The sequence below is a fragment of the Bradysia coprophila genome, chromosome III (genome assembly GCF_014529535.1).
Source record: "Bradysia coprophila strain Holo2 chromosome III, BU_Bcop_v1, whole genome shotgun sequence".
Lineage (NCBI taxonomy): Eukaryota > Metazoa > Arthropoda > Insecta > Diptera > Sciaridae > Bradysia > Bradysia coprophila.
The window spans coordinates 4,015,790-4,028,155 of record NC_050736.1 but is presented as its reverse complement, the minus strand read 5'-3'; the positions used below and the strand labels follow the sequence as shown (position 1 = coordinate 4,028,155).

At 31.9% G+C, this 12,366-nt stretch overlaps 1 protein-coding gene across 1 annotated transcript; it reads right to left on the bottom strand.

The window, feature by feature from the left end:
- Positions 1–732: 732 nt before the first annotated feature.
- Positions 733–11,125, bottom strand: LOC119078371 (fatty acyl-CoA reductase wat). The gene is made up of 11 exons (XM_037185876.1): positions 10,758–11,125; positions 4,979–5,041; positions 3,958–4,032; positions 2,681–2,793; positions 2,370–2,618; positions 2,164–2,309; positions 1,980–2,089; positions 1,892–1,915; positions 1,412–1,820; positions 1,072–1,329; positions 733–1,014 (listed from the first exon to the last, which is right to left on the bottom strand). The coding sequence occupies exons 2-11, from the start codon at positions 5,025–5,027 to the stop codon at positions 909–911; spliced, it is 1,539 nt and encodes a 512-aa protein (XP_037041771.1). The 5' UTR covers positions 5,028–5,041; positions 10,758–11,125; the 3' UTR covers positions 733–908.
- Positions 11,126–12,366: the final 1,241 nt, after the last annotated feature.

Here is a 12,366-nt window from a genome sequence, read left to right as displayed (position 1 = left end):
ATATTTTTTCATGATTTTCATTTTTATATTCTTCTGTAGTTTCCTTACCATTCTTTATAAGAAGTTAACCATTTAAATTCAAAAATGTCTGTTTTCTTATAGTAATGTGAAATAGTTAGCTGCTAAAATTGGCCTTACTGCCATTTTCAATCTAGAATTTTTCTATACTATCTTTAACCATATCCATATTGTAAGGCAGAATAAACCATCGGTAGTACCATTGAAACATTTTAACACCAAATAAATGTCCGTTTCAATTAATTTTTCCATATCTTGTTCGTAAGTCGTGTACGAACTAAATAAACACAAAAGTGTGATTTCAAGACGATTAAATTATAGACGGAAAATTCTAAGCCGCAGTATCATCGTTCAATCCTCAATATTATTGTTTAGTCCTGCTTTTAATCCCTGAAAGAATTACATTTTTTCAATTTCTGGCGAAGATTAAAAATCTAATCCCGAAAGAATTACTTTTTGAAAGTAATCCCCTCGGACCTAAAAATTGTAATTCCATATTTTTATCTGTGCATGCATTTTATTATATAAGGGACCATATTACTCAGAGCTTGTCATTATTTTCGTCGTCGTTATCGATAACAGATGAATAGCCGTATGTGTTATGTTCATGCTAGGAGCAGAGCAGTCGTAAAATCCAATGACAAAGCCAACATAACTCTTTCATTTTGAGTATCAGTAAATATCCTCAATAAGTTCAATAATTTCACACATTTCTCTGCCACAAAGAACAAGTTTATTTTCGAGTTTTTCCAGTGATTTTTCTTAAATAATAAATTACAATTAATTACAATGGAAGGATATGCTGAGTTGCTGCATGTTCTTAAATTTGTACCTGCGTATATAAAATTCAAATATTTCACAAAAGTATGAACCCCAAAAAAATTTCAATTTCAATCAAATAACGAAAAAAATGAAAATGCCTTAAGAATCACGTATAAAACATAAAGCACTAGTGTGTACACCGTATAGATTGTAGCATAATGTAGCCATTTTAATCTGAAAAATTGGCATTAGTTAAAGACAGAAATTGACGAGTAATCCAAGAAAATTTACCGTTCAGCTCTTTTCAATGCCAGCGGAATCGTTGATGGATCTTCCTTCAGCAAATATGTACGGATGCCGTATATGCTTAGACCAATCACTTCACTCCACTCTATATCAGCCATGTTAAAGAAAAACATTTTCTGGTCTTCTGGATCCAACGAGGACCATAACTTTTGAACGTTTGTATTCGCAAAATACCATCGTTGTGTGGTAAAGTATCCAATAACTTCACAAAACTTGTGAATTTTCTTGTATATTCGCATCATTCTAAAAGTGTAGAATTGTAAAAATATATTCTCAGTCGACGGGCACCACTGAATGTATCGTATCGTACAAAGACCACACTTACTTCGGTTTTTTTCCAGTCAGCACCAATCCTGCATCCATCAAAAAGGCTGGTATCGTGTGATATAAAAATGATAATATCGCCAACATTATTACCGAAGATGTCATGGTGAATCGATTATACCACAGCGTTTTCATCATCGGCATCTGTTTACCATGGTCAATACCCAAATCGCAGTATCTTTTCCATGTGATTGGATTTTGTACTGATGCAACATAATTGTAAACAGGAGGCTCATTGTGTGTGGACTTTGCGACGTCCCAGGCACTTGCTAATAGTGCACAGCAAACCATGTCGACTGGAACTAGTTCAGCGAAATTTTCTGGATTCGAGCGAAACACTCGTAGTAGACCTGAACCGACGCCGACAATTATTCCAGTGGGGCCATACATATTGTCAATCCAACCACTTACTGTATTGAGAGGAAAATCATCCATTTAACACAAAATATTCAACACCAACAATATCATTTGCGCTACGTACCTGGTTCTTTGTAGGTGGGAATTACTATCAAAAGCGAAAATTTTCACATTTAAAAATAGTTTCAATAGAATTGCTATCATGTGCTTACCTATTGCTGGACGGAATATCGTGACTGGAAGATCCTTACTCATACTTTTCACCAAGTCCTCTGCAAGGCATTTTGTATATGTATACGTATTTGGCCATCCGGCAATAAGTCTGTTGTAACAGGAAAGTAAAAAGAAAATTAACTCAATTGTTCTCATTCACGGTTTGCATTTCAAAAACATTACTGTGGCGTAATTGAGTCCAATGTTTTCTCATCCATACAGTCCATTAGTTTAATTGCATTTTCACCAGTCATTGATTGTCTGTAAATCTTCTCATCAATGGTTGTACGATTGCAGTTACAATATGCAGTTGAAACATGTACAAAAGCCTAGTCATGAAGAGGAATTGAGTTAAATAGTCTCATTTAGTTGCTTAAACTTCTTCCTACCTGCAAGTTATGCATTTCTCGAGACAACAACATCATTTCCCGAGTTCCGTTCACATTTATACCCAAAGCTAATTTCAATTTTTCATCGAACTTTACTGTTGCGGCAACGTGAAAAACAATATTGACATTTTCCCTCAATACTTGTCGAGTATTTGAATCGATTCCCAGTCCAGGTAGTACACAATCACCAGATACTCCAATGATTTTGTGCCGAAATTTAGGCTTCTCTTGTTTTAATTGATCGAAAACCTGTCACAAATGATTCGCATCATAAAATCTCTGGCTGAATAAAAAGGAAATATTTCACCCACCGCATCATCAAATATTTCATCGCAACGAGTCTCAACGTTCTTGCCCTTTTTGCTTCTGATCAGTATGTACAAGGTGTTAATGTCGCAGCAGCGCAATAATTTCTCCATGACGACTGCAAAATAGAATCATTATTTTACTTAACTGTAATGATACATTTAAGATCCACACGAGCAGAAACAAGTCATACTTTGTAATGTCACAAGACTCAGCAACTTTATTTTTAGCCATATCATTGGTATAAAGATCCATACCATTAAAATCGTTCGATGATATATATCAGTCAGTATGTCACATGAAATGGACTTTTGATTTTAAAAATAAAAAAATAAGAGTCCAAAGTAGAGGCTTAAAAATCATAATGCCACTAATAACGAACAAGAATCGAATTTCATAATAATTAGTTTCGCTAACAGTATGCCCACTGTACAGGTATACGTATACACGTGCCTGGAAACACGATTTCGAATTCAAAGGTGAGATATTTCCATTCAGAGAACGATTGAATTGAAACATGAAAATTACATAAGAAATAAACTTCAAAAATTGACGGGCAGACCAACACTTAGTATGGTAACATAAATGAAACTACTTCTGAATATATTCCATACATCCAATAATGTGTCTAATAGTAACACATACACCATAATCAGTTGCGAATTCGCATCAGGTTACACTCAAATTACTTGTACTTGTTTGACCAACAAATTAACATCAAAAACAGATGATGATCGGTTTGCAACGAATTTGAAATTTTACGGTTTTTATTTAATCTCAATAAACTACCGGGTTAGCTTGAAAGCTGTTAATAATTATTGTTAACGCTATTCTCTTTCAGTTCCGTTGTGCACATTAGAAGTGATGAATTAATTTATTACGATTCAGTTTTGTTTTTGTTTATTTTTAATTTGGTCAAACCACAAAGATTTAGATAGATTTTTTCGTGGACAATATCTTAGTCCTTCAAAAGTAATTGTATGTTGAGACGACGAAACATATTCGTCATTAGAACATTACGGATTTTAATGTAGAAGTTGTGTTGGTTCTTTAAATCGTGTTCTACAAAATTCATTTGCATAAATTAAGATAAAAGAACGAAACTAAGGTCTCATTTGCACAATTAAAAGGATGGTATTTAATAAACAATTCTACGAATCCATGGTTTGGACAATTATAAAAAAACGTGCAGTTCGGTAGGTCGAAAATAAAATGACCTTTCAATTTTACGATGATTAATTAAATTTGCGTTGATGTATCTGTACAAATAACCGGCACTTACCTTTGCCAAGAAATCCAGTCGCACCAGTTAGGAATACGGATTTGTCTTTGTAAAACTGTTGAATGGGTGTCAAACCTAAAAAAAATTAAAATTTAAACTTCGTGATAACATAACCGGTAAACACCTAGATAATACAGGTCCCTAGTCAAATCAAGCGCTCCTGCCTGGTTTACTTTACTCTGCCGTGATTAAACACTTAAAATTCATTTTTGACATGCAAGAATCAATATTGACAATGACTTGCCACATATTGTTCACAGGATGTGATTTTATTCATTTTTTTTACTTCTCTCTTGTCTTGTTGACTTTCTTCAAAAACGACATTCGTTAAGTCCAATAAGCACAATGCAGAACAGAACTTTGGTATATAAAGGTGTAATTTTAGAATTGTTTTTCCAATCTTAAGAAAAAAAATTCACCAAATGTGTGCGGCGTTCCAAAGCATATGATCAGAGTCTAGATTTTTAACAATTCGTAAAATGTCTAGACATTTTCTTTTTAAAATTTCCAGCCTCTCGGAGACTCTTATCACCTGCATAATTATCGAATCTGTTACTTCCCTTCATTTCACTATTTTTTAAAGTTTCAAAATCTTTTACTTCATATTTTTTAATATGCATTCTGCATCCAGAGCGATGAGCCCAAGAGCATTTCTGGTCTTTGTAGATCCAGTCAATACGATAAAATATCCTATCGTCGATTAAGTTACGTACAATCTGACGAATACATAAGCATGCATATTCATATAAGTATAGTGTTATTTAGCTACCAATGTTACAGAATATCATTAAAATTAATTTAAAGCTACAATGAAACGTCTATCCCGTCTATCCCATCTATCCTAGACAGACCCAACACTTCATTGTGATAAAAGCACTGATAGCATAAACACTAGACTGCACTAGACCGCAAAATGTAAGCAAATTATTTCAGAGCCAGTGAGGGCATTCAGTTATTCAATAATAACGAAATTATAACTTTTTCCTGTTGATCGATTATAAAACAGGTTCCAATAAATTACCTTCAAATTCAGCGATTAAAGTGTCGTTGATGGTCTGCAGCGGTGCCATTGCAATAAAATTTCCTATAAAAAAATGAAAAGGAAAATTATAAATAACATTTTAATTGATACATAGACTCAACTACCATTCCTGACTTGACAATTGACGTCATTACGTACAGGTTTGAAATTGTTAAATATTTAACGAAACAATAATAAATGCAGTTGCACGTTAATGCCAATGAATTAATCGTGCGTATTATAACGCAGATCGTTTAAATAGGTATATAGCGAACATATTAAGACAATGTAAGTAGTGTGTGTTATACATAGAATTCTAAAATTTTCCAAAATTTTATGTTTCTTTATTGTAAATCAGTGTCTCGTAATTAGTTAATTATGAATCAGTTTGAGGCTCGCGTCTGTAGTATTATTGTTTTCATCTGGATGATGAGTTGTGTTTCAACAATTAAGTTAATCATTTGGTATATTTCCGTTAAGTAGCTTTTAAGCGGAGAATGGAAACAAATACGAAAAATATTAGTGTCGGTAATTAATTAAGAATGCCTTTCAGAAAATTCCCTGTTCGTTCACCCGGCAATATTATTTTGGACGTGTAAATGCAGACAAATGAAGTTCAAATTGCTAATGTTAAAAAAATCGTGTCATATGACCAAAAAATTCACTGACTAGTCTTATTTAAGGAATGTTAATTATTTTAATTATGATGATGAGACGCATCTTGTTTACACTAACACAGCTCCGCAGAATAAGAATTTAAACAAAACTATCAAAAGAGAAGAATGTACGGCCTTGGCTGAATAGAATATGTAAAAGACCGCGAAAGTTTCAGCAGTCTATGGTCGAAGAGATGAATAGTTTCTTGTAATTCTTGTAACTTTTCTGTCGAGGGAAAGAAAAGTCTTTAAGTATTTCATTACTTAGCAATTTGCCCCGTGTGAAAAGGATTGTTTGCATCTGGACTACTTTAGGTTGGTTTTTTTCATTTTTCTATGTAAAAATCAACTCTCGCATGAGGCAGGTAGTAAACCGGAATACATTGGCTCGGATATACAAATATAACGACAGTTACCGATGCTCAAAAGCACACTTGTGAGTGTGCTTTTATCACAAAATTGTTTTCTCGTATAATGAATTACTTTCGCAGCATCCAATGTAACCTACTATTATAAAATGGATTAGCGTCACACATTTTATATATGCTGTGAGTATTGGCAGCTAAAAAAAAAAAAAAAAAATAGCAAAGTGAACGTCGTCATTGCTATTGTTTCAAATTCCTTTTTTTGTGAAGTGTTAAGTCATTGGTGTTAATTAATAATGCCTTTCTATCAGCTTAGATATATTATCACTGGTAATTGGTTGATGAGACAAACAAGTTTCTAATTGATACTTAAAACGTGTATATTGAAAATGCAATTCCGATTATATATTGCGTACGACTGATCCATTTTCAAACGCAATGTTTTCAATGTGATACCTTGAATGAATTTTATTATGTTAAGTGTACTGAACACAAGATACAAGTATATATCACCGCGAGCAACATAATGGAATTGTATGCAGTTATGGAAAAATCCGAAGTCATCGTCTCCACATGATCTACTTTTACATAATTCTTCCGTAGTTAACAACAGCGATTATCAAGTTCAAGTTTGACAAAACATTATCTGAATTGTTCTAATATATAGAAATGAAGCAACGGTGTCATCTGAATTTTAATTACATCATCCGAAAACCTTCATTATATCAAATCATGTCTTATGTATTTGAAAACGTCTAAAAATTTTGTTTTTTTATTATTTACCTTCCTATGTAGCTATAACATTAATTTCTTGGTAAGTTTAATTGAATTAGATTGATTTTGAATGCGCCACTGTGAGTGGTATGAGTACATTATGTATACCTGCCCACATACAAGAAGATTTCGTTAACGAATGCTAATTGCAATATTGATTTTTTTTTTCTATCAAAGAGACAGAGAGAATATATTTTTGTTACAAAGTTTTATTTACGTTGGATGATTTAACACATATAAATTCACTAAAAGAAAATGCTTCATATTTTGACATAAAATGATTAGCAAAAAAAATATTATTTACTTCGAGACAGGTATAGTTGGTCAGTTGAGAAGGTCATTCGATTGATTATTAAAATACATAAATACGTGATCATACAGAGCAATGGCTTAATAGTGTATCGTAATGATTACATTGAGAAAAAGACACTTTGTTTAATGTGACGATTTTTTTTATTTACTTTTCTTAATCGTCATTATTCTGTGAAAATAAAATATCATTTTTTTTCCCGATGACTAGCTACGTCTACTGTTATGAGATATTTTTAATTTATTGATGCTGTATTGATCTTCTAATGAGTATAGTACTGTGACAATATTTATGCATATGTCAATGTATTTAGTCATACCGTGCTATGATTTAGTTAATTACAAATCGTTGTCTATCGAAGGTTTGTTTGCGCGTAAGAATGTTGCTATTTCCATTTAGTGGAATACGGGAAATAGTTAATATGGATTTTATCACACAAACTTTCAATAAATTTTCTTACTAAGAACCATTTAACGAATAAATTTACGAATTCATTTCACTAATTAGTCGATTCGGAAAAAGTGTATGTCCTTCAGCCTTGTAATGTGCACTTATCGGTACTACAGAATAAATTTAAGTTACATTTAACAAACAACGTTTACAACAGTGTCAACAAAATCTAACAAATACCGATTACATCGATTCGTGAATAATAATGAATGCTCAAACAAATTGATTTGTATCTAATTACGCATTGCAAATTACATCTACCAAGGTGCCACTAAGGTCAAGTGGGAGCTAATCAAATTTTATTTTTGTTTGTGATGCGCTTTTGCCTCGGTTATATTGCACGTATCGAAGAATTAATGGTTTAACTTCCTTGTTGTTTTGTTTACTTGGAAAATACTTACAGCGAGACTTACAGCTAAGTACGGTAATTACATCAGCAAAAACAGAGAGTTTGCATGGAAGCGACTAATGTAATTAAAATTTTCGCCGAATTATTTAAGTTAAAATTTTTCAGAAATGGCTAGTCATCTGTTATAGACGACAATATCTGCGGAATATCCTCCTATATAGAAGAATGAAGATTTTCGAAAAGATTCTTTGCAATATTTTAAACAAAAGAAGTAGCAGATTGAATGGTCATATTGTGATACAGCCGTTTCTAAAAAGTTAATTGAAATGTTTTAATTTAATGAACAAAAATTTGTCAGGCTAATTTAATAAAAAAAAGACGAAATTGCGTTTCATTTCTGATCGAAGATCGAGTTTTGTTAACACGTAAATGCTAGAGTTTGTTTTCGCTTCGTAAATTTAATTCTCGTTTTGATTAGTGTTAAATGAACTCAGAAACAAAAAATTGTTGACTTTGTGACAATAAAAAAAAGGTTCAAATTTTAGACGCGTAAAAACTGCACAGAAATATTTGAATTTTTCACATATCATTTCACATCTTCACTATTTTACTTCCAACCGATGGCGATGTAACTACGAAAAGGCCATCAAATAGGCGAAAATATCAACGGCAAATAAAATGTTTTTTTATTGTAAAACTAAAACGTTACAGTAAGGTCAACCGTTGCGGGTTCAATGGTAAGACTAGTACAAACCATTTTAGTGAATTTTATCAATTATACACAATGTGCGGCCTAATAGATACTTTGGGTTCCACACGTATTTTTGTCATTTGCGTCAACAAATAATAACATATTCTCATGCATTTTTGCATAAACTACGTTTTGTATCAACATAATGGATTTTTTCAAACTCTCTATTAGACTATCTTTCTTACAAAAAAAAAGATCCCCCTTAGAAGTAGGTATTAACCATCCAAACAAATAAATAATATTGTAGTTATTGGTTATTACATCGAATTTCGAAATGTGTATGTCTTAAGGTTTCAAGGCTATGCATCGTTAACGGTCAAATTAAATTCAAAATTTATTCATAGATAGACGTTGAAGTAAGTATTGCCAACATGGGTAAATAGACGTATGAATTGATTCAAACATTTTGTAAACTGAAGTTTGGAAAGAAATTTGTCGACTGGTTATTTGCATTTCTCGTTTTTCACCATCTGTACTTATTTTGCTTTGTACATTTGGGAACGGATTAGAAGTCGTATCACTTCCTTTTATTACAAATTTTCCGATTTAGTACCAGAAAAATACTACTTTCCTCTGTACTCATTACGAGAAATATTGTGGATACGGAGAAAAATAAGACGTCACCGTTGTAATCCAATTCTCTTTCATTCATTGTAATACATTTACGTATATCGAAGTATATTAACTTGAATATCGCATGTGGAATTAATAATATCAATTGGATTGTAGTGGAACCTATCATTTCGTCATTCGAAATCATGCTAGCTGGTCGAGAGAGAATTTTGAGTTTTTTTTTATATTAGCGATACAACACTTTGTTGTATAATACACGTTTGTTTGTATGTTGTGTTCTAACAAGCCAGTGGAATAAATAAGGGAAATTATATTCGACCAATATTTGTTGATCGACGACCATTGGAATTTTTCCTTTTACATATCTTTTAATTAGATGGAAATATTGGTAAATGGAATTATTTTTAACGCTCAACCCAAAACTAATAACGTTCGATTATTACCATCCGAATAAATAAATAAAATTGGAATATAGTCGTTATAAATGTGACTTTTCTATTTTCTCCAACTGTATGTATCTGCCGCAGTTTGCATAAAAACTTTTTCGAAAAATACAGTTTCTTCACATTTAGAAAACACAATTTTAGATTTGTCCGAGTTTTGAAAGTCATTGATGTTCCCAGTCAATTTAGTGATTCCCAGATGATATTTGGGCACAAAATTTGAATTCGCTAAGGAATTCCAACTTTTGGGCGAAAATCTCAGAACCTAGAAACACTTTATTGACTGAGAACAGCGATGACTTTTAAAACTCTAAAAAATGTCAAATATGTTCAAAGAACTAAAGAACTAAAGAAAAATCCTCTGTAAAATAAAAGAATACTTTTGTTTTATTGTTTGAAATAGTTTTTTATGCAAATTACGGAAGATTATTCTTTGATATGTTTCGTCATTTAGCAACAGATTTTGTATCAAACACTAGTACTTTAAGAATGAAGTAATGGGATTGATGATTTTGTTTTGTTCTGTCTCCAATCGTCTACCACTTCACATTCTTGAAAACGATTATTCTGAAAGTGGTACAGTACGTTAAACCTATAACCACACCAATGATTGCACTTTTCGGACACTCATTATTTATTTATAAAGAATCGCAGTGGCGTAAAAAAATTCATTAATAATCACCAGCGTATTGATGACACTCGACAAGTCTACTTTTTTTTATTCATTAAGAAAATATAAGAGGACATATCGAAAAGGATTTGAGTGGTCTAGACATTAAAGGTAAAAGAGAGACTAAATATTTAAAAAAAAACAAACGACGACAAAAATATTCAAATTTTGCACAAAGATACAATCGAATTGCGAATTGAACTTGAACAAATCCCAACATGAGTGTCAACAACACCAATATAATGTTTTATGAATTAAACAATCAAGGTGATATCGTAGTGCTGCTAAAATATTTACTCCATCAATGATTGATTTATTAAAAATCGTGTGGTAGGTTGTGCCATTTTATATAAAGTTCCGGGTTAAAATTTTATAATTTCATAAACATAGAAATAATATTCTGGATGACTTAAATATACCATCACAATTTGAACTTACCTTGAACAGAAAAAGTCACAAAAATGAAAAATTATCTTTTTCACACACTATTCACGAAAATTTCAGTATCTAGTTATGTTTCTTTAAATTTTAAAAATTATCAAAGGCTCACGTATTTTCTCATCAATGAACAAATGTAACAATTGTCCGTTGTAATTCAAAATTATATTTTTTTTGTAAAGAAAACTTTTTTCTTCAAACTTAATATTCTTTTAAACATTAATATGGAATCAGTGAGTCTAACTGATGCTTATATGAGTGTTTGGCACATGTAAGTAATACACACTATGTTTAGTAATTATTCATTTGAAAGACGACTTCACAATGATTCGAATCTGTGCTTTAGTCACATATTTAGGAGATACTACACGAAATCTTAACTACAGGTAACTGATATAGCTAACAAAATCAACAAGAGACGTCCATATGTTGAGCGAGAGCGAGAGAACGTTAAAATCGTTAAATTAGTCAATTCATGTTGTAGAGTAAATTCAATGTATAAATATTTAATTGTACAATTCTTTTTTCTCATGTATGATAGATAGTTATACTAATAAATCTACTACACGAGATGTATTATACTTATATACCACAAAAAGTGATGAACGTAAGACGATAAGCGATAGGCAATGATTCTCTTAAAAGCTTTATATGTGTTTATTGAATAGGATTTTATGAATGAAATGATCTTCATTGCCATACTTTTTGAATAGAGTGTACACTGTACAGTATAGCGTATTTGGATCTTTTGTTTACATTTTAATCGAATGTCCGACGTTACTTGTGTTTTTACCTTTTTGTGATTCCGGCAGAAAACGCTAGTGTTTCAATTAACATATGATGACTGATAACATTAATGAGATATGATATAGTAAAAGAGTCCGTATTCAACTCTGAAACCAAGGATGGCGCCACATGAAAAATGAAAACTAGTTCTATGTTGAACCTTATGTTTGTTATGAAAATGAGCTGATGTCGCCATTAAAGTATTACCTGATGGTGATACAATAGATTAAGGTTAGCTCGCTTAATATGCGTTTATTATGTAGTTTGAAGCTAGGGTTTTCATAGGGTGTGATATAACAATGTATGTGTGGCTACTTGTAAAAATAAAAACCTTTCCTGACCGGTGGCAAACGAACGGACAATTCCTTCCTCTTTACTCACCCTATTGTATGAAATACAGTTGGTTCATTCTAAAAGAAACACATCTAACTGTTTTTAAGGAGTTTTAAAAGTCATGGTTGTTCCCAGTTTCTAGTCAATGATATTTTAGGGTAAAATTTGAATACGCCTTAGCGTATTCAAATTTTCCGCCAAAATATCATACAATGGGACGCTTTTAATGACTGGGAACATCGATGACTTTTTAAACTCTTTGATGTTTAATTTATTTGTAAATTTGGTTTTATAGTTTGGCTTTGTCATTTTCTTTTCAACATCGAGCATAGTTAAAGGTGGAGTTTTGTCTGGGTATCACAGCACGGCTCCTAGCATGAACATGAAATTGACAAGTGTCAAATTTGGAGACTTTAGTAATAAGAGCAACCGCTCAGGATTGTTAAATTCTCGACAAAGTAAAGTAAACCACCTTATTTTTGCGAATAAA